The sequence below is a fragment of the Cyprinodon tularosa genome, unplaced genomic scaffold (assembly GCF_016077235.1).
Source record: "Cyprinodon tularosa strain WSP-4 unplaced genomic scaffold, ASM1607723v1 ctg449, whole genome shotgun sequence".
Taxonomy (NCBI): Eukaryota; Metazoa; Chordata; class Actinopteri; order Cyprinodontiformes; family Cyprinodontidae; genus Cyprinodon; species Cyprinodon tularosa.
The window spans coordinates 209,561-235,654 of NW_024039173.1; the positions used below are offsets into that span (position 1 = coordinate 209,561).

A 26,094-nucleotide genomic window follows, 5' to 3' on the forward strand; every position below is an offset into this window, starting at 1 on the left:
GCTATCCGATTATCAATCGATTAATCAAAAAAAAAAAAAAAAAATCAGTAGATTTATCAATTTGCTAAATAATTGTTAGTTGCTGCTCTAATGCTAAGGCTTTCTAGCATTTAAAATGATGATACTTTTTTCCAAAATAATCAATCGCCAATTTTTTTTTTTAAGGTAGTATGGAAGGCCGTTTCTGCTTCATGAAAGTAAATAAATGCCAAATAGAAAGTCATAATTATTCAAATTTATTTTTCAGACATACAATTATATAACAAAGACAGTATATGTCCATATAACATAAATTAAAACAGTCTGAAAAAGGGTGTATTGGCAGAAGCAAGAAACTTATAATGCCCACCATCCAAAGCCAATTAACATTGGGCTAGAAAGCAAAAGAAAAAAAGATAATAATGATTATGACTTTCAAAGTCATAATTATGACTTTGAAATTCGAAATTATGACTTTGTATCTCATAATTATGACTTTCCATCTGGAATTTTTTTATTTTCATTTGGCGGAAACGGGCTTCCATACAGACCTTAAAATCAGGGGGGAAACATCGCAGCCATGTTTGCGCTGTTTGAGCTTTACATTGAAGGTCTGATTCCGGAAACGATCCCATTTATCAAAGTAGGTAACTTTTCTTTCTAGCGATTCGTTTACGGCTGAAGTTATGGTCCTTCTCCGGCTCTTTGAGGACGTCTCCGCGGCCGGACGCGGCGCTCTGCGGCCCCCGCGGTCACCTCTGCTCCTGTGCCCACAGTAGATCCTCTGAGCGCATGCAGCCTGCAGGGCGCACAGTGTGAAGGTTAAACAGGGCGGCTCACCGCGCCTCAGTATTGTCTGCACTGAGGAGGACCCTCGCTTCTCTACCAAAGAGAAAGGGGGAAATTTTGCAGGTATTCTTTTTAGGATGGAGCGGAATGGGAATATCTGTGAGGATGACTCTGTATGTGCTGAAGAGGAGGAAGAAGTGGATCCAAGAATTCAGGTGAGAGATGCATAGAAAAGGATGAAATAATCCTATGAAGGCTGACCTTGTGTGGAGTTTTTCTTATTATGTTTATTAGTGTGGTAATTACTATTTATTACCTATGTAAAACACTTTTTAATACTTTAGATGTACTCACACTGAAGACATAATGTGAGTCCCTGTTAATGCTTTCTTGGCACATGCAGAGACACACAGTTAGTAATTTGACTAAAAAGAAGTCACACAGTAGAGCCTCAGTCTGATTCCTCTGTCTGCCTGTCTTTGTTCTCCCATGTTTGCTGTAAACAGGGAGAGCTGGAGAAGCTGAACCAGTCCACAGATGACATTAACCGCTTGGAGAGTGAGCTGGAGGTAAGAGCGAATAAAAGAAGAAGCTTTGAGATCTCTGTCATTACTGGATCCATCCTGCTGGGGTAAACACTCTCAGCCCACAGAGCTTTCCAAAATCAACATTTAGAACTCCTGGAAACTTTTTCATTTAAACAGTGAGGTTTCTGTTTAGGATTTTTCCTTTTTTTCCCATGAGCAGCTTGCATAAAGTGTTGAAACCTCAGGAGCACAAACACCAGGGCATCTTATTCTGTGTAAAACTTTGGATTTCTGCAGATTCTCTATTAGATTCATATCTGAATTTTGACTGGGCCTTTCTGTATGAATTTAATTCAGTTCAAAATCAGTGGATTGTATCGACTCATTGACTCCAAGGCAATCCCTCACACCAAGCATGCTTGTAGCGACAGTGGAGAGAAAAAGCTCCCTTTTAAGAGGAAGAAACCTCCTTCCAACAGATGATATGATTTGAAATATTTCATTGTAGTTCTATTTCTATGTGCTCTTTTTTGTTTTTCTTGCTCAAGAGAAACATCTCCTCAGCATAAGGCTGCCACCTCCATGTTCCAACATTGTAATGATATGTTCAGGGTAATGTTTGAAAGACGGTTGGACTCCTGATTGATTTAAGCCTATCAAAATAAAGGGTCTACACCTGATATATTTTACTTCCGCCCCCCACAATGGTCAACATAGTGTTTGAAACATTCTTTTTTTTGGACTACCACTCCCTCTTCCCCAAAGGCGTAAAAATATACAGTATATATTTTTTTCATCCCTATTTTATTGTATCCCGAACTAAGAGCCTATTAAAACATTGAGATATTGCTGCTGTATAAGCTTGAACATCAACTATACCCTGCTACCAGTCAATGCTTTGTACACAGTGGTGAAAATGATGAAAATTAGGAATGATCCCTTCCAGATTTGGAATAATACAGGATGGATATAAACTACGGTGTGTTGTTCGTTTATAGAAAATCACATCATGTCAAAAGAGGCATAAAAACTGTTGCAAGACGCCTTGTTTAGCAGCAGGATGTGGGTTCAGAAGTGGCTAGTGGGTAATCTATCAGAAAGATGGAAAACTCTGGAACATGGCGGTTTCTTTCTGGAGAAAAACTTGGAACAGCAACTTAAAGCGTTTTTATAGGAGCTGAGATCCCATTGCCCCGGCCATTGTCCTGCTGCTCCCTTCCCCTGAGCGTTAAGGCAAGAATGAAGCACTTTTTAATGAGAAGGAAAGCTGTAAAGTCCATGCTGGAAAGATTGATAGTTAGTAGAAAGGATTTTTTATTGCTCTGGCCTGTATTCAGGTATGCTTGTTAGGTTAGGGTTTTAAAAGAAACCCTAAATATTTTAGAGTGAGACTAAAGTTTCTCTTATCCTAAAAGTGGACCTCTTCTGTTTTTCATTAGAGCAACATTCATCCAAACTCTACCAGCCGAGAATGAAAACACCACACTAGGGTGGGATTTACTTTTTTCCCTCCCTTTATTTTTCTTTGCTTCATGATGTTCAAGGAAAAATTTCATGCTTGAAGAATCCCAGGCTTCTGGATGACTAAAATAAAATCCCAATTTTGACATTAGCTAGCAAAAAAACAAGCAATGTCCCGAGGCTTAGCGCTCTTACTGAGCAGGCATGTCGGAAATGCTGCGGCTGGGCTGTTTTCAGGCCAGGAAATGATTAAGGAAGATGTTCTGTAGATTTAGAGGATTTGGGGGAAAAAATCAGGCAGTGAAGTTAAACCTTTGCTTACAGTGCGTGACTCTGCAGGCGTGGTTCTGCAGCTCTCTGTGTGTGTTTTACAGGCAGGACCACAATCACTAAAATATCTTAACCCCAGATAAAATATGTAAAATTCTTTCATCTATTTAGTAAACAAGAAAAATAAACAAATAAAACAAGGTAACCTTTAATTTAAGTGTTTATCTTAGAGCGGAACATTAAAGGTTTGGGTTACCTTAACATTTCAGCCTGTGATCATAAAAATAACAAAAAATATTTTTTCACTTAGACAACTTTTATTGTCATTTTGTATACACAGGGTGCACACAGAATGAAATTTCGCTTTGCACAGCTTTCAGACAGTAAATGAGCTGCAGCTTAGCAGTAAAATTATCATTTCCATTCCAGAAACAGAAGCTGTGACCAAATGTAAACAGTGTGGGAGAAAAAAAACATGGGGCAAAAAGCATTGATATAGAAGTTCAGAGCATTTCAAGTCAAATATACAGGTGCTGGTCATAAAATTAGAATATCATGAAAAAGTAGATTGATTTCAGTAATTCCATTTAAAAAGTGAAACTTGTATATTATATTCATACATTACATACAAACTCATATATTTCAGATGTTTATTTTGTTTAATTTTGATGATTACAAATGACAACAAATGAAAATCTCAAATTCATCATATCAGAAAATTAGAATATTGTGAAAAGGTTCCAAATTGATGGCCCCTGGTGCCACACTCTAATCAGCTAATTAACTCAAACCACCTGCAAAAGCCTTTAAATGGTCTTTCAGTCTAGTTCTATAGGCTACACAATCATGGGGAAGACTGCTGACTTGACAGTTGTCCAAAAGACGACCATCGACACCTTGCACAAGGAGGGCAAGACACAAAAGGTCATCGCTAAAGAGGCTGGCTGTTCACAGAGCTCAGTGTCCAAGCACATTAATAGAGAGGCGAAGGGAAGGAAAAGATGTGGTCGAAAAAAGTGTACAAGCAAGAGAGATAACCGCACCCTGGAGAGGATTGTGAAACAAAACCCCTTCAAAAATGTGGGGGAGATTCACAAAGAGTGGACTGCAGCTGGAGTGAGTGCTTCAAGAACCACCACACACAGACGTATGAAAGACATGGGTTTCTGCTGTCGCATTCCTTGTGTCAAGCCACTCTTGAACCACAGACAGCGTCAGAAGCGTCTTGCCTGGGCTAAAGAGAAACAGGACTGGACTGCTGGTGAGTGGTCCAAAGTCATGTTCTCTGATGAAAGTAAATTTTGCATTTCCTTTGGAAATCAAGGTCCCAGAGTCTGGAGGAAAAGAAGAGAGGCACTTCATCCACGTTGCTTGAAGTCCAGTGTAAAGTTTCCACAGTCAGTGATGGTTTGGGGTGCCATGTCATCTGCTGGTGTTGGTCCATTGTGTTTTCTGAGGTCCAGGGTCAACGCAGCCACATACCAGGAAGTTTTAGAGCACTTCATGCTTCCTGCAGCTGACCAACTTTTTGGAGATGCAGATTTCATTTTCCAACAGGACTAGGCACCTGCACACAGTGCCAAAGCTACCAGTACCTGGTTGAAGGACCATGGTATCCCTGTTCTTAATTGGCCAGCAAACTCTCCTGACCTTAACCCCATAGAAAATCTATGGGGTATTGTGAAGAAGAAGATGCAATACACCAGACCCAACAATTCAGAAGAGCTAAAAGCCACTATTAGAGCAACCTGGGCTATCATAACACCTGAGCAGTGCCACAGACTGATCGACTCCATGCCACGCCGCATTGCTGCAGTAATACAGGCCAAAGGAGGCCCAACTAAATACTGAGTGCTGTACATGCTCATACTTTTCATGTTCATACTTTACAGTTGGCCAACATTTCTATAAATCCTTTGTTTTTATTGGTCTTCAGTAATATTCTAATTTTCTGATATGATGAATTTGAGATTTTCATTTGTTGTCATTTGTAATCATCAAAATTAAACAAAATAAACATCTGAAATATATGAGTTTGTATGTAATGTATGAATATAATATACAAGTTTCACTTTTTAAATGGAATTACTGAAATCAATCTACTTTTTCATGATATTCTAATTTTATGACCAGCACCTGTCTACCGTATGATGCAAATATGAAGTACTTTGGTTTGGTGTATCAGTGTGATGCAGAATCTGTGACTTGATTTAGAAGTTAATTACTTCGCTTCTAATTCATTTATACACATAAAGTCAGGTAATTATATTCACTTAAATTGAACTTTTTATATCCTCATCCTAAATGTTTAATATTTTTAGAATTTAAATATACATCTAATGTTTGAATGATGATTTTAATAAATAAATATGACATCCATCTATTTCATGTAATCTAACAAAGCTCTCAGGAGCTGGAAGAGAGGCAGGTCTGAAGCATCATACTTCCTCCCCTATGCTTCATAGGGAAATCATATTAAAATGTCAAATCATTCTGGCTTAAACATGTATATAAATATATTCTTTAACAGACTATATTGTCCCAAAATTTAGAAAATTTCTATAAAAAAAAAAAAAAACCTGTCTTAAAATCTGTGTTTTTCTTCTCGTTATCTTATGCAGACCAGTTATACGTCAGCTTGTACACCTAAATTCGTCCATTCATATATCAACGGTCATCTGTCAATCACATTTTTTCTGTCATAGCATCTTGATTCATATGTTGTTGCTAATATAATATATAACGGTTGAAATAAGAAACAAGAATCATTTACTCTCCCATTGAGTTCCGTCCCAGTGTTCACGGGGATGGACGTCTGTGTCTTCAGCAGGCGTAGAGCTAACAGAACTGGCAGCGTTACGAGGCAAGGGCTCAAACATGTACGACTGGAATCCTTCTACACCAAACCAAGCTTCTGCCGCCCTGGCGTCCTCTTCCACAACATCTTCGTCCCCGCTTTCCTCCTCTAAATAAAAAATGTATAACAGAGGAGACTCATTCACGACCTCCGACACTAAACTTTCCTCCTCTTGCATGTTTCTGCTGTCCATAGCGTTCCTTGACTTTGTCCCAATGGAATTTCCCATTGGGAACCTATTAGCTTTAAGTTGCTAACCAATCTTGCTTGCAAATTTTCCTCCACAGCAATCCCGGCCTGTTGATAAACAACCAATCACATTCACTCTATTCACTCGTGTAAAGTCATGGACCACTAGTAAGAATTCAGAAATGCAACAGTTGGAACAGCCATTCCCTGCGACTTTAACGATGAGCTTAATATATTAAAGCATTCTTTCTAAAAGTGTCTCCTAACCTGAACAAAGCTTGAGTTTAAGTCCCTGTTAAGTCTAGAAAACTTTATATGCTTAATTTGTGATGTTAGGAAAGGGAATGCTCCATCCTAGGAGGCTCCCTGTGCATCAGGTTAGTGTTTTGAAAGAATCTTACAATTTATATTCAGACTAAGAAAGTAAAGATCATCTTTGCTGTGTTTTTTGCTGTAATTATGTTCATGCTTTTCTCATAAACATTTGCCTAAGAAAAAAATACTAATTTAATCAGAATATTGTTTTGTCTTTTCCATCAACTGTAACAGATAATGAATAAATTAAACCAATTTTATTTATAGGAATAGTCCTGGGTACCAATAATTCTGTTATCGTGTTCTTGTTAAATTAGGGTTTTTCGCCATGTTGTTTTCTGAATAAATGTACTCAAATTAAAGGCTGGATTTATCTTAATTTTTAGACTTAAGTTAAAGTTAGATTTAATTCCATCCAATATTGAGATAACTGCTTTTTAAACTCCAGCGCGGCGGGGCGGGGGCTGTAAATGTCAGGGGCGCTGTATACACAGCAGCATTGTAGGATTTACCTCCTGGATTCAAAGCTGCGTCATTATATCAGTATAGGAAGAGTTTGTCAGGAAGTGTTGTGATGTCACAGGAAACTCGCTTCCTGCGGCACCCTCTCCGTTTTCCTTCGTTAACCTCTCATTTGCTGCTCGGTCAGCTTAATGAACAGGATGCAGGTGCTGCCTTTTTATACCCGGCTTCTCCAGGTCACCATCAGAGCGTACATGACACATGAACAAACTTACATGCAAACAAGCAAGTGGCAAATGACCCAATGTTTGCATCATAGAGCAAATCTTAGTTTGTTGAGGTTCTCAGTAATTTTTAACCTATAAATAGGGCTCAGTAGTTGGGGAAGCTTCAGTTTATACAATTCTTCACACCCATTGCTGAAAGGCCATAAATGGAAACTGCATGGGCGTTTCTGCAGAACATACTGTAGGAAAGAAGGAACACTTACACCACTCTGCATTACTGTTGGCAAGACCAGTTTTGCAGCCCCACACTGTCACAGAGCCTGGCTTTTAATCCTACCCTTACTTACACACTGGATGTTGTTTTAGTTTTGGTTTAGGGTGAGCAACCTAAAAAAAAGAGTCTGGGAGGCTGATTCCAGATTCCTGCAAACTTGGCGAGGTTTACATCTCCTACCCACAAAATTATACACAAGGCTTCCTTTTTGAACAAAGTTTTAAGTTATGATGCTTATTCCTGTCATTTTTTTTCCTCATACAGGGATTGACTGATTCAGGGGCTCCCATGTTCTGTAACTAGATCATATCTAGAAGCCTAACTTGATAAGTAAATTGAGAAAACCGTTTGCCTGAAAACATAGAAAATCCAATTAAGTACATTTATTGAAATATTTTTTTTCCATTTTTCCCCCCAAAAATTTAGTGGGCGTGGCTTATAGTGAGTATAGTTTGGAAAGTACAGTTTATATCAATTGCACTTTATAGTACTTAGCCTCTTTGACATCAGTGGAGTTTTAACCGTCGGTTTTTACTAATTTAATGGATAATGTTATAATTTAAGCAGTACTATAGGAATGATTTCATTAATTAACCATGCTAATGTTGAGTTTAAATACATTCCTCTTAAATCTAACAGAAGCCTCACTCATGGTGTTGCAGCACTAGCCACAACTACTGTCAGCTAGTCAGCCAATGAGGTCTTATGTCAAAATCTGGTGCTTCCTCCTTAATGATAAATTGTTCCTCAGGAATTTATTTATATGCTTAATTATGGGGAGTGTTGGCCTATTGGTTAGATAGGGTGACCAGATATGGGTTTCTGAAAAGGAGGACATCTTTTTTTGGGGGGGGTCTTGTTGGGTGGGGACACTCGCTTAAACATCTAATTAATTAATGCTTTCCTATTTTTGAGAAAACCAGACCACAACACACTGATATCTGTATTTATAGATGTTAGAAAGATGTCTTTTAGTGCATTACAAATATAGGGCCCCAAAACATCATCCATCCATCCATTATCTGACCAATTGTCCCAATTGGGGTCACGAGGGGTGCTGCTGCCTATCTCACGCTGTCTACAGGCAAGAGGTGGGGTCCACCCTGGACAGGTTGCCATTCCATCGCAGGGTAACACAGAGACAAACAGGACACTAGATTCACCCCTAAACATCAATGCTTGAAAAAAAAAAAATTTATAAGATTCGATTCCATTGCCAAAATTCATATATCATGCATCCCTGGAAGTACAATTTCAATTCCATCCAGAAAAAATTAGATATGCTGCATTTTAAATATAGACTAGCATATTTTCTTCTTGTAAACTTTCTGGTAAACTTGGAGATATATTTTATTGCACATTGCATATCCCAATCTGTTTCCCCCCTTAAATCTGCAGCTCTCCCTACTTCTCTCTGTGCTCTGTTTAAAAAGATTTATGAACCTCTTTACTGATATAATGATGCCAGAAACAACATTTCAAGCTACATAGAAGCTCTGAAGTCTGATTCTGTCTGCACAATAAGAAAACATGTAAATTTTAACCTGTAACTGGGAGTCATGGTCCTCTGAGAAGCCAAGCTTTTTTAACTATAAAGAAGAACAAACTATGTTTTCTCAAGCTTCTTACATTATAATACTAAGTTGTTTAAATTTTCAATCTGTTGCCATTTTTAGTTTAAAAAGCTCTTTATGTCTACCAAACAGATTTTTTGGTGGCATCTCCAATGTTTTTAATCAATCTGTCTCCTAACTTTTACTTAAACATCAAAGTAGCTGCTGGTTAATATTCACTGGGTGCTGCTGTGTGTCTCTTCTCCAACCACGTAGCTACTCACTAAGCAGTGACATGTGTCCACAAATTAGATGTCTCAAAGTGACAGATCTGATAATGTTAGACCGAGAGGCGGGACATGGGAGCAGTGCGAGAGAGGAAAAGAAACACGGACTCAAAACGCTGTGAAGACAGATAGCTGCACCCAACCTCTGTTACCTCCGCTGGCTCTCTGCCCCCGTCCGCTGGGAGACCAGCTCCAGAGCTGACGGCTCGGTTGGTTTGACCACCTGCTGCACTGTAGTTGACCAAAATCCCAGAAGATTTTGAAATTCCCCCCGGAAATTTTATTAGGTATGAAAAGTAGGACAAGATGAGGACGTCTGGGAAGAAGAAGACGTCTGATCACCCTAGTTTAGAGCAGTGCCCTAGCACTCTGAAAAGGTTGCAAGTTCCCGGTTTGATCCCCACAGCCTGCACCCTGAGCAAGACCCTTAACCCCACACTGCTCCCCAGGTGCTGCACAATGGCAGCCCACTGCTCCCCAAGGGGATGGGTTAAATGCAGAGAGGGAATTTCCCCATTGCAGGACAATAACAGGATTAAAATTTTTTTACATTTACATTAATACATAAATAATTCAGACGAATACATGTACATGAAAAACAAGAACATGCTGCACTACCTCAAAACAAAATAGTGAGTTTAAATACTCAGCTTAATTACTGACTTCTAACATTCAGGTTTTCATTTTGCATACGTATGTGTCTGATTTTTTGAATATAAGTATATAATGTGAATGCATTTTTTATTTGCACTAATTTCCTGTTAACTCTGAGAATGCAAGCACTATCCCATCATTCCATGTCTTGTTTGTTATCATCCAGCTTGGTTAGTTTGCTTACTGTTAAGTATGGTGGATACCTATGATGCTGTGGGAAAGTGGCTAACCATTATGCCCCTGATCCAGTTCAGAAGGAAGGAATAATCCATTACCCCTATGACCTGTAAAGGGGAGTATGGGGTAACAATACTCTGCGTATTTGTTACCTCTTAGCAAAGAAAAAAAGCATCATTCAGTATATATCTGATCTGGGGAAGCAGAATCTAATGGTAACCAGCTGAGGTTGTTGTGAAACACCTTTTCCTGTAGCGATAGCACTCATACAGTTGTGCATTGTGTTGTGGTTAGAGCTTAGCCCGGGGAAAACCTCAAGCAAATTTGATCATTAAAAGACTCAAACTGCAAGCCACGCCCCCTTTGATTCAGCAACAGCATCAACATCATCGGTTGACTTGTATGGCTTGTGAATTGACCCCAGTTCTCCTTTCATTTATCATTCAGTCATGTGATTTTTTTATTAAAACAAACAAGAAAGTAAAAAATTAAAAATAACATAAAAAAGGAAATATTTACAAAGACAAACGTGTCGGATTGCTTAGTATCTCAGAAGTGCTTATAGATTGTCGGTTCAGTATTCCCTAGCCTGTCGTTTAAAAATAAATACTCCACTTCTCCAATTTTTCTCTTTGACTAATGAGTCAACTCTTCCATCAAGTATATTTCCTTCACAGCTTTCATCCAGTCGCCTCGTCTTGGTGGATCAGACTTATTCCCTTTTCTGGTGATTGCGTTTTTACAAGCTGCTAAAAAAAAATCCTCAGTAAATATTAATCTTTTTTTTTTTAGCACAGATCCTTCCTTCTCATATCTAAAATGCAATAGAATACATGACCTAGATATATCATTGATTGAACCTGTAGAGAGTCCTCTAGATTTCCTGCCTACCATAGTATAAAAATTCCAGTTATGTTTAAAATTGTGTTTATTAACAGATTGGTATAAATGCTTGATTTAAAACAAGCCGACTTACACCTGCTTTTTGTTCATGCTCAGCTTATCATGCGTGACTCAATAAGCTTATATCTGCTCCGTTCTGCATGTCGTCCCCTGTGCAGGACTTCCGACAGAGGTTTCGAGCTGTGCTGGCAGAAGCGACAGTGAAGCTGGACGAACTGATGAAGAAGATCGGGCGAGCTGTGGATGAGTCCAAACCTTACTGGGAGGCCCGCAAGGTTGCAAGACGGGTATGCTCACACATGCACACACATGTAAAAACTGAAAGATGGATTTTGTGACGTGAAAACGGGTCCCATCAGCACTCACAACTGCCCCCCTCATTATCCCTGACATGCTGACATCAGAGCCCACGCTGCCAGAGCGACTAGATTGTCACATTATAAACAACCACAAACAAGAACACACACGCAAACACACACACAAATCCTCAGTCTATTTCAGTGCAGCAATGACACATGAAAGTCAGCCGTCTGAAGTATGACTCGTATGATCCTCATTGAATGGCCAAGAGAGGCAGGCGCTGGATTCCACGCTCCTTCTTGTGTCCCGTCAGACTGAAACATCAACATCAGCTTTTGAAATTGGACGGTTGTATTGTTCTGCAGAGGGGAAAATGTGAGTTTGGGGTTTAAACCACAGGGGAAGCTGTTCTACTACCTGCAGCAGCGCAAGAAGCATGAACATTTGTAAAAGAAGGAGCAAGAACATGACATTTTTTGCATCTCTTTTAGTTGATTGTACATACATAACTATTCATATTAGTTTGTGGAGGTAAAAATAGTTGGCTCCCTTTAAGTAGCAGAGCACCTTAAACTTGTCAGTAATACTCAGTAAGCCTCGCGTTAATTGCAGCGTCAATTCAGCTATACTGTACTCTACGTGTGTGTGTGTGTGTGCACACACACACACACACACCATCACAATGAGGACCAGTTATTGTAGAGTGAGGAAATTTTGCTGGTCCTTTCAAGGTATTTTGCTAATAGTTATGCTTAGGGCTAAGGTGTCAATTGGTTTAGGGTTACGGCTGATTTATACTCAGAAACCATGCAAATGTGCCTCTGCCACTTCCGCAGACACTCTGGTGCACCTCTCCAAAATTGTAGGTGACCGCAGACAGGAGGCCTCTGATTGGTTTAATCTACATCCGCTTTACACTATGCGTATTTCCTGTTTGGTACTTTACCTGTTTGTGGAAAACGACTGGTGAAGTTGGACCATCTAGAAGAGCGAGATGCGCGAGAACGCTGGGACCCTTTTTCCACCTGGATCCCTGCTCTTTTTCGCCCTCATATCCCTACGTTGTCGCACAAACTTACCCCACTTCCTCGCCGCCTCTGCCATATCTAGGCTCAGAGCTAGTTCCTGATTGTCCCTCTTGCATTGTGCCATGGCATAACATAGCACAGACCACGCTTCAATATTGGGCATAAATCTAAAATATCTGCGACAAGCTCACTGTGACACACTGCTGCAGGAGGATAACCAGGCCTTTAGGGTGAGGTATGCATTGGTAATATTTAGGTTTAGGGTTAGGGCATAGAAAGGGTTGAACATGACTGAAAATCAATGGAAGTCAATGGGAGTCAACACATCGTCCTCACTACATATAGCAGAAAAAACGTGTGTGTGTATACCTGTTGAGCTATCAGAGTTAGGACCATTTTTCCAATTTCACCATCAGATTGAGGACCAGTTGCTGCAAAGTGAAAATGTTGCTTGTCCTCACAAGCTATTTTGCTAATGGTTAGGTTTAGGTCTAAGGTGTCAAGTGGGATAGGGTGAGGTATGCATTGGTAATGGTTAGGTTTATGGTTATGGCATAGAAGGGGTTGAAAATGACAGAAAAATCAATGGAAGTCAGTGGGAGTCAACACATGGTCCTCACTACATATAGCAGAACGAGTAAGTGTGTGTTTGTGACCTGTTCGGATATAATGTGGTAAATTAAGTCATCCTCTGAGGATCAGTGGGCCTTATGGGGATCATAATCTGATCCTAATGTTTAGGTCCTTTTATTGTTATAAATACAAACTAGCGTCTCTGTTTGTGTAAACCAAAGCCGATAGAGACCCGAGGTCAAACTGGAAGATGCTGTGGGTATGATTTATGGATGAATATTTAATATTTCATACAGGACCCATTTCCAAGGGTTTCAGAAATGTCCTCTCTGACCCTGCAGCAAAAAAAAACACCCCAGAAACATCAACAGTCATTCACCGACCCCCACTCATCAGCTAGTCTCCTCCCCCGCAGCCCCCCGTGTTTCATCCCCCTACATTCCAACAGACTGAGTAGGGGGTGTAGGAATTTGCCTGGGCCTGCTTTATCTTTTGTCCTTTTGGGATGCTTTCCCTTCAATTTCGCTGGCTGTCGGTGTGGATGTCTGTGCCCACACTCACAAGCATCACCCACCTTCACCCGTTTCTGCCGACCCCACCCCTTTGTCCCCCTACTCCATCAGAAACAAAATACAAGGCAAATGAATAGGTGGTAAAAAAATAAAAATAAAAAAAGAAGAGTGACACATCAGACACCAGAGGTGAGATGGCTGATATGATGGCTCCAATCCAACTGATCTTAAGCTCAAAGATATCTTGTCAGAATCTTCATGGACTTTCTACATATTATATCCACCAAAAACTACAATGCATTATATTTGCCAAGCCTAAATGAATTATGATATACATAAACGGGAAGATTATGCATGCATGTACAGCCTCCCGCCTCAGGATTTACACATCTGAAGAAAGCATTTTCAACCATTCCTCTTTGCAAAAAAAGACCCTATGAAGAGTTTCTATGTTATCTTAGTTTCCCAGAAGAAAATGAGAATGGAAACGCACATCTAGCGTGTTTGGTTGCAGACCACAGCTTGTTGTGTGCGGGGCATCAGGGAAAAGAAATCAACTCTTTGTGAGGAAAACCCCGCTCCGCCCGGGAAGTCAAGGAACTCTGTTGTGATCCTCGCTATTCACTTTGACGTGAGAAACCGAATTGATGGCCATAGCTTTAAGCTCTTGAGTTTGTGTTCTGTTTGTATCGCACAGTTTTACCTCATCAAATATCCATCACCCTCCGTCTGTTGTCCTCATTGCGCTTCTTTTTTTCACACTCTATCTAATGGGGTCATGATTGGATGAGGCATTCCTTCTAGTTACGAATTTCAGAATAATAATAAGTGTTTAAATACCAGCTTTTAAATGTTCCACACTAATATAATATCTAGTCTCCTTTTGTTTCTTTTCCTTTAGTTATAGCTATAGGTTCTTAGGAAGAATATTAAGTACTTCCACTCATTTAGACATGAAGCAACCGCCCCCTTCGATTGGATCCGGATGCTTCACTGTTGGAAAAGCACACGAGCGACGGAAGATCTCACCTCCTTCTCCTCTTGACAAATGATTTTCCACATGTAGGAAAATCCCTTGTCATCTGGATTCTTAATCAGAGTATAGAACTTTACACCAATCCACTAATCTGTTCTCCTTCCACTTCCTGAAAACCTTTTGCCTGTCCTTGATATTTTTCTCAAACAGAAGGGACTATTATGAATCTGTCTTTGTTGCAAATGTTTAATCCATAAGTTGTTTCTATGTTTTGGGTTCAGATGCATCCAACCCCACCCACTGCCATTGGTGACTTTAAGGCCAGAGAATCTGGAAAACTCTTCTACACTTAAAACAGCAAATCCCTGCTCATGAGGGCAGTTCATTTTCTTTTAAGATAAAAAAAAGGGTTTCCTGCTCTTATTTATAATACATCTACTAAATAGATTTTAAAGCAAGCTATGTGCACAGGATCAGCCTAATATTTGTTAAACCAATGATTCACTTGTAAGCTTTTCCAACCTGTTATGCAAATAAACCTATTTGCAATTAATTTGCCTGAATATTTTTATTTTTTTTGTAATTCTTACTAAACTCCCTGCAGCAATGTATGGCTATTAATAAGGAAGTAAGTCAGTAGTAATAGATTGTTATCAGCTCCACCAGCTCGGAGCTACAGTGGTTATAAAAAAAATAAAAAAAAACAGGGAAAGGCTTTATTTTATTTCAGGTGACTTTATTCAAATACAGCAAACGTCATTTCTAAGCAAACATGTCTGAGTTCTGCTTGAAGAAACTCAATCCACATTTATGTCGCATTAGACAATTTTAGGCTATAAAACTGAAATAAATAAACTTTTTGGATGAATGAAAATAACTGTAAATCAAATTCTTCCAGGATAATTAATCATTATGCATATATTATTAAATTCAATTCAGTTTATTTATATAGCACCAATTCACAACACATGTAATCTCAGATTTTGGTATCTAAGGAAAACATGCTGATTGCATCGACTCATTGACTCAAAGGCAATTGCCCACACTAAGCATGCTTGTAGCAACAGTGGAGAGGAAAAACTCCCTTTTAACAGGAAGAAACCTCCAGCAGAACCAGGCTCAGTGTGAGCGGCCATCTGCCGAGGCCGACTGGGGTTCAAGGAGATAGAATTAAGATTTCCTATAGATATGATGATCTGAGTGAATTACCATTGAAATCTTTAAGATCTTTATAGATAATATGAACAATGATTGATATCTATAATTAAAAGAAGAAGGGGATTTTTTAGCACTCTCAGCACAATTTTAAGGAAATGAAAATCTCAAATATCATCTGATGTTTACCAGCATCAGTTATAAATATCTGGTATAGTTTCCTGTTGATCTGTTTTTTTTAGTTTGTTTTTTTCTTTCCATCTTGTATAGCTTGCTGTCATTATTTGACACCAAAGCAACACCTTTGGTTGCAGTGCATGATTGGAAATGCAAAGTAGCATTGGCTGAATTTTACTGATGCAAAGTAGAACTTTTAAAAGGGCTGAAATCCTCGGGGTGCCGCTGCTGCCGACTCACTTTTTTGTCCTTTTCCTGGATTAACTTCTTACCTGGATTTGTAAACCTTAACCTAATATCTACTAAAGCAAAGTTAGCCACTGTATTTTTTATCTGATGTAAAGTCATCTAATGTGTATCATGATGACCTTTACACTATTGGACTGAAGCGGTTGGGTTCAGATGTTTACTGCGGGGGTTTGACGATAATCCCCCCATTGACTGTGGGCCATAGGAGCCCACTGACTGCATGTCAGAGCTCCTCAGAGACAAAGTGTCTGTTTGTCTGCGGGATCAAGGCACGGTTGTCTTTCTAAATGAGTGTGCATGCAGCATCAAATCCGCTGCCAAAAAAATCAACCATGGATCCTTTACGTCATGCATAGAAATGACAAACACTGACTTTGTGTAAGACAAGAAGACTCAGTATGGAGAAACACAGCTTGGAAATTACGGTTTGATGTAACCTGAAGTAGTCACTGCGCCGATGGCTTAACCTTCCTGTCTCTATGTCACTTAGAGCTTTTAATAACCTACTATTTTGGGGGGAGCAGGGGCCGTGCATACCTACAGTGCTTTTCCTTCATGAGTGGAATCTAGACAGCTGATTGGGTCAGGGAAAGTAATGGGAATGGGCTGGATACCTGTAAACACTGTGTGTTTCTTCTGAAGTGGTTCCCAGCATGCCAAAAAAGATGAATCTCTTTGGGTCTGTTTATGTGCATCAAACTAAAGGCAGTTTTAAAGCGATCAGACAGACATTTAAGGCAGGGCCCTATGGAGATAGTCCCTCGTTGAATTAATGTGTTCATATTTGGTTTAATTTACTGGAAATTTTAATGATTTTATTGTTGTTTTTTTATGTGACAGACTCAGTAGTAGCAGTTCATAATTATTAACTTGAAGAACAATCGTAAATGTTCTTTTTTTTACTATCAAATATAAGAAAATTTCATGCATTTGTTCCTGTCCATTCTTGACTAAATACTCTTTTGGGGTTTGTGTCCAATAGCTTTTCTCAGATAGAAACTTCAATTGTAGGTCGTTTGATTTTGCAGAGTAGCTAATCTGAGTCAGATTGGTTGAAGAACGGCTCTGAAACTTATTCTGCTTTCTTTCTCAGTGTCTACTATGTTTTTTTTTCATGCACAGGAAATAATTTTACTTTTAATGTTTCTCTTTTGATCCTCCAAAGATACCATCCACCTTCTAAGGGCCTGTCTGCTTAGGTTTTATGCTGAGATGATACTACACACAGCACGACTCTGATAATGGCAGAGACTTTTTTATTTTAGGATAAACAAGACTGAGTACCACTACCATACCTTTGTTTGTTGAAAACAAGGTATAATTTGTCGATTACATCGCAGTTCTGCCTTGTAAGACAGGGTTGTCCAAAGTTCAAAGGGAACTAATTTGGTGCACTGGCTTAGGCATTTAAAATGGAGACACTTACTGAGAAATGATTGGGTTAAAAAAATAAAAAGGACGTTCAGTCACATTTACTCTAAAGCTGAAGTTTTAAAGGATCTGTATTCTACAGAAATAAGATTGAAATATTGTGCATTTAACAAAAGCTATAAAGTAATGTATTTTTTTTGGCTTAACACATTTGGCCCCTTTGGTAAAAAGTTAGACTTTCAATATTAAAATACCCTTTGTGTGTTTATTTAAATTAATTTGTAACATGACAACATCTGGAAAAGCATTATATAATGCTCTGAACTCCCTAAAACCTCTGCACAGTCAACACTTTACCTTAAAAACTGTTTATCTTACCAAAAGGAAACCCCAAAGCCAGAAAACTGTGATGGAAATGATTACCCTATGCTTAATTATTGTACCTCTAAGATGAAACCAACATTTTCCTGCAGAAATAGGTGCAGCTCCTGTAAACTCATCTCCAGAGCTTCTCTGAGAAGGATTCTTTGTTCCCAACCTAATAAGTTGGTTTTTGTACAACAGGCCCAGATTGAAGCCCAAAAAGCCACCCAAGAATTCCAGCGAGCGGTGGAGATCCTCCGGGCGGCCAAGGATACCATCGCCCTGGCGGAGGAGAAGCTTCTGGAAGAGGACACCCGTCAGTTCGACTCCGCCTGGCAGGAAATGCTCAACCATGCCACCCAGAGAGTGAGTACATCCACAGTGTCCATCCCAACATCCTGCTACACCAGCAGGAGGGTTGGAGGTGTCTTTGATGGATAAATTGTTCTCTCTGGGTTTGGCTTCCAGGTGATGGAGGCGGAGCAAACGAGAACACGAAGTGAAGCTGAACATAAAAAAACAGCAGCAAACTACAACTCCAGCATCGGTCATATGAAGCAGCTAGAGAAGAAGCTGAAGCGCTCCATAAACAAATCCAGGTCAGTACCTCCATCCTGATTGGCTGGAAATGACGCTCACAGACTTCGCCCTTTCTTGGGGCCTCTTATTATGCAAGCTCCCTGAGAAACACAGGGCTTTTTAAACGTCATCTGATGCTCTCCAGATGTTGCATGCGTTGATTTGACAGTTTTGGGGCGTGCTCCCTTTTCCACAGCCAAGGAATGTGACTTTTCACCAGAGGACTGGTTTTCTTCTGCCAGTTGTTCTTCCCTCAACCCTCACTTCTTTTTGTTTCCTCTTTCTCAGACCCTACTTCGAGCTGAAGGCCAAATATTATCTACAGCTTGAGGTATGTATGTAGAGAGGCAGAAGGTTTTTGTAAAAACATCTGTCGAACTTTGCTCTGAAAATAACACTTAAAGCTAAATTGTTGTGTTTTAAAGTTGTAATAAAAATGGATATAGGGAAGAAAAGTCATGCAGGGACTTTTTTTTTTGCATCTGGGGCTTTAAAAACAAAATCTAAAATTACCATGAAGTAAAAAACTAGAAACTCTGAGGGCTGTTTTATGAGATAATATTTGAAACACAGATACATAAAACAGCAGAGATATGGTTTTAAGTACAGTTTTAGATATTTCAAATTTTGTATTTCAATTGTGTCAGACCTAAAAAAACAACAACTTTATATTAGGTGAATGTCATTGCAATGCTGAACTAGATTGTCTGAAAAGCCCACAGAGAGCTGCTTATTTTGCTGACAGAAACATGATGCTTGTTTTGAAGATGATCAAAGCGTTTGGTGATATTGATCCGTTAAGCAACAACTGTTCAGTCAGGAAGACTAAAGAGCATATTTTTAAAAAATGTTTCTTATTACCGTATTTTCACGATCAGAAGGCGCACCGTACTAAAAGGCGCAGTCTCAGTTAGGTGTGCCATTACTGTATTTAACACACACATAAGGCGCGCCGGATTATAGGGCACATGTTTTATATACCGGTACATATCCTCTACTACGTTTAAATACCTCTACTGCGTATTTAAAAATAGAGCGGGAGCAAAACTGAGTATGATTGTGCTTTATTCATGTATTTAATACAAACTATTAATCAAACCTGGGAGCTGGCCGTGAGACAGACACATCGCTGATGACACAGAGCGCTGTGATCACTCCTCTGAAACAGTTTATTGACGCATAAAATAACTTAAAATGCAGAAACCTGCCGGCAGAATATGTTCGCTTTTATTATCCTGGTGCCTGCAGTTTAGATTATTTAGATGAAAACACCTACCAGCTGCCGCGGTGAACCGCGAGGAGGCAACCTGGCCATAGTCTGCTGTTGAATGGGATTCCTACTGACAGCTCACCGCTGGTATTTGGGCGGCTTTTGAGCGGCTCCGACAGAAATAATATCGGAAGGCGGGATTGTAATCTGGATGAACTGACAACACAGCCAGAGCAGCAAAGCTGCTTCAGCCGTGCGTCAGAACTAACTGGTACAAGCAGCAAAAAGGAAGCAGCAGATGCGATTTTGCTGCTCTTGCTGCGTCCGATGTGAACGCAGCCTTACTTTGAACGGCCGGTTCCACCGATGTCGAGCGGTTGAAGTTCCGCTCCCGGAATAACAGCGAGCACAGCGTTCATTTGTTTCACCATGTTTTTCACATCGGCTGTGAGATGGGCACGCATGGAGTCACAGATTTACAGCGATGGTGATGAGTGGAAAAAACCACCTGGTCTCCTTACATACACCTCCCTCAGCCACTCTTTCATCATCTCCTCAATGAGGAGATGAGGAGTTCTGCATAAAGCACATACCTGTTCTTTTATACACAATCCACGCCTACACTTCCCCCTTTAATGTTCTCATGGTGGTCTTAACAACGTCCGCAGTAACAACACACATAGGGCGCTCCGCACTATAGGGCGCGCCGCACATTTTGAGGGGAAAAAAAGACGTTTATATGCGCCTTATAGTCGTGAAAATATGGCAGTAAAAGTGTTGAGAAATGTTCATGTTTTTTGACTTTCATACACAAATGAGTGAAATATCAAAGCAACAGGTGGGGGAGGGGAGGTACCTTTAACCTCCTATAAAGGGTCTCTTGTGTGTTCGTTACTGTTTGTAATTCTTTCTCCAGTTTTTCTCTGATTGTTGGTTTCATGGATTTTCTCAGCAACTGAAGCATCATGTGGACCAACGTCAGGCCAAGCTTGTGGTTGCCAAGTCCGAGTACCGAACGGCGTTACGCAACCTAGAGAGCATCTCAGAGGAAATCCACTCGCATCGACGCTCCCATGCTATGGGGACAAGGGAGCAAGGCGTCGGCGCCGAGGAGGACGAAGGCCATGATGACATCACTAACTTCAAGATGGAGTCGGACGGCCTGTCCAGTAAGTGTTTGAAATAATTGATCCCCCCACGTTTTTTGTCTGTTTTAATGTCGGTGCCTGCATGTTTAATGGTGTGTGTGTGTGTGTGTGCGTTTCTGTTCTAGTGGTGTCCGTTTCGGTTGACGAAGAGGGCAGTCAGAGCTCAGAGGGGGAGGAAGACACCCGAACCACCTCCTCATGTCGAACAGCGCCCTCCTCGCCCTCCTCTTCGTGCTCCCATCCCTCCACGTCTGCCTCCACCCCCATGAGCATGCCCAGCTCCTCTGGTTACCCTGCCTGCTCCTTCCTCCCCACTTCCACTTCCGCCTCCATGCTCTCCTCCTCTTGTCCTGAAGGTCTGGAGTCAGAGAGCCTCTGCAGCGGCTCTCACGGCCCAGACCTGGTGTACAGTCCTGGTCACGTCTCACCTCTCCTGGGTCCTCGCAGCCAGTGCAGCGGAGCATCTTCTCCGGACTGCGATCAGGAGAGAGGTGTGTGATACAATAATACCTCCTGAAGTCATTAAATGTTATATTTGCTCTCCCTACAAGGCATTTCTATCATTCACAGTATTTTTCCATTCACTCCTTCTTGTCTATGTCAGCATTTAGGGCTTTAGGAATATGATTTCTAGTGTCAAAATGTTCGGAATATATATTATCAAAATTTTAGGTGCTGGCTGCCATATTGAATTAGCCTACTGGTTTGAGGAGCAACATTTTTAAGATAAAAACCCCAGTTTTGTTTATCACACAAATATTTAAGACAGATGCATAGTATAGCGTTAACTTAAAGGCAGAGATACACAATGACATTTTTAATCTTTGTACTCAGCTACAGCTCAAACTGTACGACCAAACAGCAGGGTTTAAAAGTTCACAGCTCACTACTTCTTACACTGTACGGCCCGATGCAATCTACCTACTCACACTGCAGGTCCAAAACCCACACGTTGGACGCAGAGAGATGGCACTGGTCAGACTCATCAGTCTGGAAGCCAAACAGAGACAGTAGAAGAAGAATACCCTTGTTTGCACAATGTGCACGGTTCTGGTAAATCGGATCGTAGACGCTTGTAACTCTGCATCAAAATTAGGATTTACCCACCAACGTTTAATTTTTTCCAACCTTGCGATTACTGATTGGGAGGTGGTCTTAAGTGGCAAAAACCCCTCGTTACCCCATGTATACTACAGGAAGCAGGATGAGGCTGAAAAAAAATCCAGCCTGATCCTAAAAAATACTCTGACTGCAGAATCGACCTGATAAGGTACTTTTTATGCCCCCCTTAAAAGTGAAGGAAGAAGCTGCTTTAGCTTTCACATCATGACTGTCATATTGTTTATTAGCAACAGACAGATTTTGCTTACTCCTACAGTACGAGGTAACAATGGCAGCTTTTTTCAGCTAGCTTAGAAACGGGTGGGGGAGGGAAACCTACACTATGTTCTTTGCAACCAGAGAAAACTTCGGGACTTTCTCTGACGCCCTTATTTAAAAAACCCTGTGGGAGATATTTGTTGGCAAAGTTTAGGGGTTTTTAAAAAGTTGTAAATAGCAGCTTATGCTGTTTTCACACTGAAATGTGCTTTCAGTGTCAAAAAGGCGTCAAAACGCCTCATCTTGGACACTGAACGTGCACATTGAATTCAGATGTCCAGGAGAACTTTTTTGACACCCTGGATGTGCGTCGAGCAACAGAGGACGCGTGTCGTTTTCTTGTATACAGTGAATCGTTGTATACCATCTGTCACTGTATGCAGTTCATTTGCTTTATTTATTGTGATGAGTGGGAAAGAAGTCATTTTTAAGATATAATTCCAATTCTAATCATCATCCATGTCCTGACTTCATCATGATTATGATCCTACTTTTAAATATCTTGCAGTTGTTGGGAGCGCTATATCCCCCCATAATGGCAGGCGATGGCACTGGGAATCCTTAATAATAGCTCCCTTAAACCGGAAAATCACTTTGGAATTTCTTGCTGCCTTCAGATGTAGCTTGAAGTGAATATAGGCAATTTTTAAGTTGATGTGCTGCTTTGAACTGCAAAAGTTTAGATTTTCCAACTCCAGTGTCTGCCACCTTGCTAAAGCTTGATGGGCATCAAGGCTGGAAATCTCACAACACACCGGCTGGATGCTCCAAACGATTCAAGAGGCACAAACTCAGACCTTTTGACGCCCTTGACGCATATCCACCTGAGACTTTGTGTGTACAACGGATATTCCTTGAAATGAATTAATTCTGATGGCAGTATTATAATTTATAAAACGTAGATAAACTGTCCAAAAAAATTTTGGAACATGGAGAAAGTCTGGTCTTATGGGTAATTTTCTTGAAAATGTTTTGCTTAAAAACTGATTGTGTTTCTTATTTAGTTTGTGATATAAATGTTTACCTTTTTAAGATTTTACATAATTTTAGCTTAAACACCCCTCAGCATGGTGACAAAAATTTCTAAATTATCATACAGCTCCACACGAAAAATCTATGATGGATGAGCAACAACTCCCATATTTAAATAACTTTTGGATGACGTGAAGAGGCTTTAAAAAAAGTAGAAATTACCACTTCTTACCTGCTGCAGACGAGGGTTGTCATGATACCAGCATTTCGGTATCGTTACCAACAAGTATTGTGATACTTTTCGATTTCAAATGGATTTTAGATAAAAACACCGAAAATATAATTACTGATTTTTTTATAAATTATTTTAGAAGCATAACATCTCAATTAGTAAATAAAACTAAGACAATATTTTCTAAAGGCCAAAATTTTAAAGAAAAATGTAATATAAATAAAATATAAATTGCATATTGGAGCAAGACATTCAGACAGAGGGGGAGACAAATATCAAGGCTAGAAAAAAAAAAAGATAAAGCCGTATGAATACGAATAAATATGGTTTTAACTAGTTACAAACTTAATAAAACAAATTTCATTACTTTGTGTTTATTTTGTGTGAGGCAGAAGTGCATGCATCGAACCATGGTTACACATTTTAATTAAGAGATCAAAGTCATAATGTTGTCAGAATAAAGGGATGATGATATGAGAGTAAAGTGTTGGTATTGCCAGAAAAAAAAAGCTTCTATGTTTGACATGATGAAATCAGCTCAAACCGCAGACACAGGAAAGCATTTGAATGCAGAGTATAGAGCGCTCTCTCTTTTCAAGCAGAGATTAATTTCAGTGCAATGATGGTTCAGTAAAAAAAAAAAAAAAAATATATATATATATATATATATAACAATAATAATGAAAACTTCCTGCAGGATCCTTAGCAGTTTTGCACATGTGGACACTTGTGGTTTGCCATAGTGGGTCTCCTCCCTATGGCAGGAAGCATGCTGCACGCAGGGACAGAATTCTGACTGGTGTACAGCATCACTGACTGCTCACTAAAATCAGTAAACCTGCTAACAGCACAGAGAAAAGTCACCTGGGCCCTTATTTTAAAAAATAAACCAAAAAAACTCCATAAGGGTGCATGGGCAGCTGGTATGTCCATAATGCTCCCATCCTGCACGCTGCTGCAGGCAATGCTACAAATACCTATCCCAACCAAATGCAGTATAGTACCATTGTAAATGCTGCATGACCTTGGTACCAAAAACCCACTGATATACCGAAAAACCCTTCTGCGAATGTTTTGTCCGTACATTTTCCAAGCGGAGTGCGTCTAGCATAAACTGAGCTTCAGAGGGGCTGAAAAAAAAAATTCAAGCCACACGTTTAAGATTTTCATTTGTTAGGAAAAAAAAGAACAGCTTTGAGAAGTGCAAATCATTTAAAGTAAGGTAAACCTTTGTGATTCTATACTGCTGCTTGTTGGTTTACCACATACATTACAGACCAAAAGTTTGGACACACCTTCTGATTCAAAGAGTTTTCTTTATTTTCATGACTATGAAAATTGAAGATTCACTCTGAAGGCATCAAAACTGGGGATTGTTTTTCAAAATAAAGGCATTCTGAACCAACATAGCTACCACAGCATCTTACAGCGGCATACTATTCCACCTGGTTTGCGTTTAGTTGGACATTAATTTCTTTATCAACAGGACAATGACCCCGAACACACCACCAGGCTGTGTGAGGGCTATTTGACCAAGAAGGAGAGTGATAGGGGGAACCCAATGGACATGGTTTGGGGTGAGCTGAACTCCTTCAAGACTGTTGGAAGACCATTTCAGGTGACTACCTCTTGAAGCTCATCAAGAGAATGCCAAGAGTACGAAACAGTAATCAAAGCAGAAGGTGGCTACTTTGAAGAACCTAGATTATAAGACATATTTTCAGTTGTTTCACACTTTTTTTTGTTAAGTATATAATCCACATGTGTTAATTCAAAGTTTTGGTGCCTTCAGTGTTAATCTACAATTTTAATAGATATGGAAATAAAGAGAAAACTCTTTGAATGAGGTGTGTCCAAATGTGTATATGTAGAAAACCTGAGAAGCATTTAAAAAGCAGCCAGACTTTCAGTTTTTCCTCTCCTCTCTGTGTTCCAGGCGACAGAGCAGAAGGAGCCGAGGCCGCACTGGAGGGCGGCCTGAGCAGGCTGACCTTGTCTGCTCCTCCAATATCCGCAGACTCTGAGGAAGACAGAGATCCGCATTACATCAACCCGGAAATTACCTCTCCCAGCTCTGCCACCTCCATTCTGCTTCTGAACGGTGTCTAATATTTTCGCTTCACACCTTCAAGCCCCGACAAGGAGCCACTGGCAGAGCAGGATGGCACAATGCAACGGAAAGTAACAAGAAGAGCTGAAGCTGCTCTCCTGCATGACTCCCTGTCTCAGTGTTGTGTAAACATCAGTGTCGTCACATGGAAGCTGCTGTGTTTAGCATCGTTTTACCCTTGTTGAATAAATTCTGAAGCTTTTTGGACGTCATAAACAATAGAGACTGGAGGGCGGACAGTAAGTGGATCTCTGCAGTGTTAGTGCTGGTGTTATTAAAGGGCATTGAAGATCGACATTTTTGCAAGCCATAACGATGTCCTAAAGGTGTGCAGTGCTCTTCGAGTTAACGCCAATGCTTTAAACATTTCATTTTTACCCTAATCTGAGATTCCTATTACTGGTTCCACACAGGGATCCGTTTTTTTCCGGTTTTAACATTTTTCACTCTGGCCACTGTGGAAAGCTTAGCTCGCCAATTCTGGTGAAATGTGAAGGAAGGAACTGGAAGGAACTGTGAGCACTAAAGAGACTTGGAGCCTGCTAACCCTTTAGCTCCATAACTGGTCTTCCATTCAGACTTGTGAAAGAGTGAATGTGTCACTAAGTGCAAAGGTCAGAGAGCATTCTGGGCTTTCTCTGTGTGGCTGAGTAAATGATTTGGTTTTTGGACTGTCTGTGTGTTTGAGTGACTGTGTGTGTGTTTGTGATTTGGACACTTAACCTGTTGTAGAGATATTCTTTATATTTATACTCATGTATTCTATGTGTTTTGTGGTTACTGTTGTAATTGTTTAGCACAAGATAAGCATTAAACATGGCCTTTATGAAACTTT

General features: G+C 40.1%; 1 protein-coding gene across 1 annotated transcript; it reads left to right on the forward strand.

Annotated features, from left to right (window-relative positions):
* Window positions 1-572: 572 nt before the first annotated feature.
* On the forward strand, window positions 573-26,094 carry sh3bp5a (SH3-domain binding protein 5a (BTK-associated)). The gene is made up of 9 exons (XM_038300375.1): window positions 573-983; window positions 1,275-1,337; window positions 11,083-11,211; window positions 17,830-17,994; window positions 18,097-18,227; window positions 18,496-18,538; window positions 20,370-20,586; window positions 20,691-21,056; window positions 25,086-26,094. The coding sequence occupies exons 1-9, from the start codon at window positions 906-908 to the stop codon at window positions 25,256-25,258; spliced, it is 1,365 nt and encodes a 454-aa protein (XP_038156303.1). The 5' UTR covers window positions 573-905; the 3' UTR covers window positions 25,259-26,094.

Bases quoted from the DNA above. Each gene is read 5' to 3' on its own strand.
- sh3bp5a (XM_038300375.1), top strand. From the start codon at position 906: ATGGAGCGGAATGGGAATATCTGTGAGGATGACTCTGTATGTGCTGAA. The intron at 984-1,274 runs GTGAGAGATGCA...TGCTGTAAACAG, and splicing joins AAGTGGATCCAAGAATTCAG to GGAGAGCTGGAGAAGCTGAA. The intron at 18,539-20,369 runs GTATGTATGTAG...GGATTTTCTCAG, and splicing joins AATATTATCTACAGCTTGAG to CAACTGAAGCATCATGTGGA.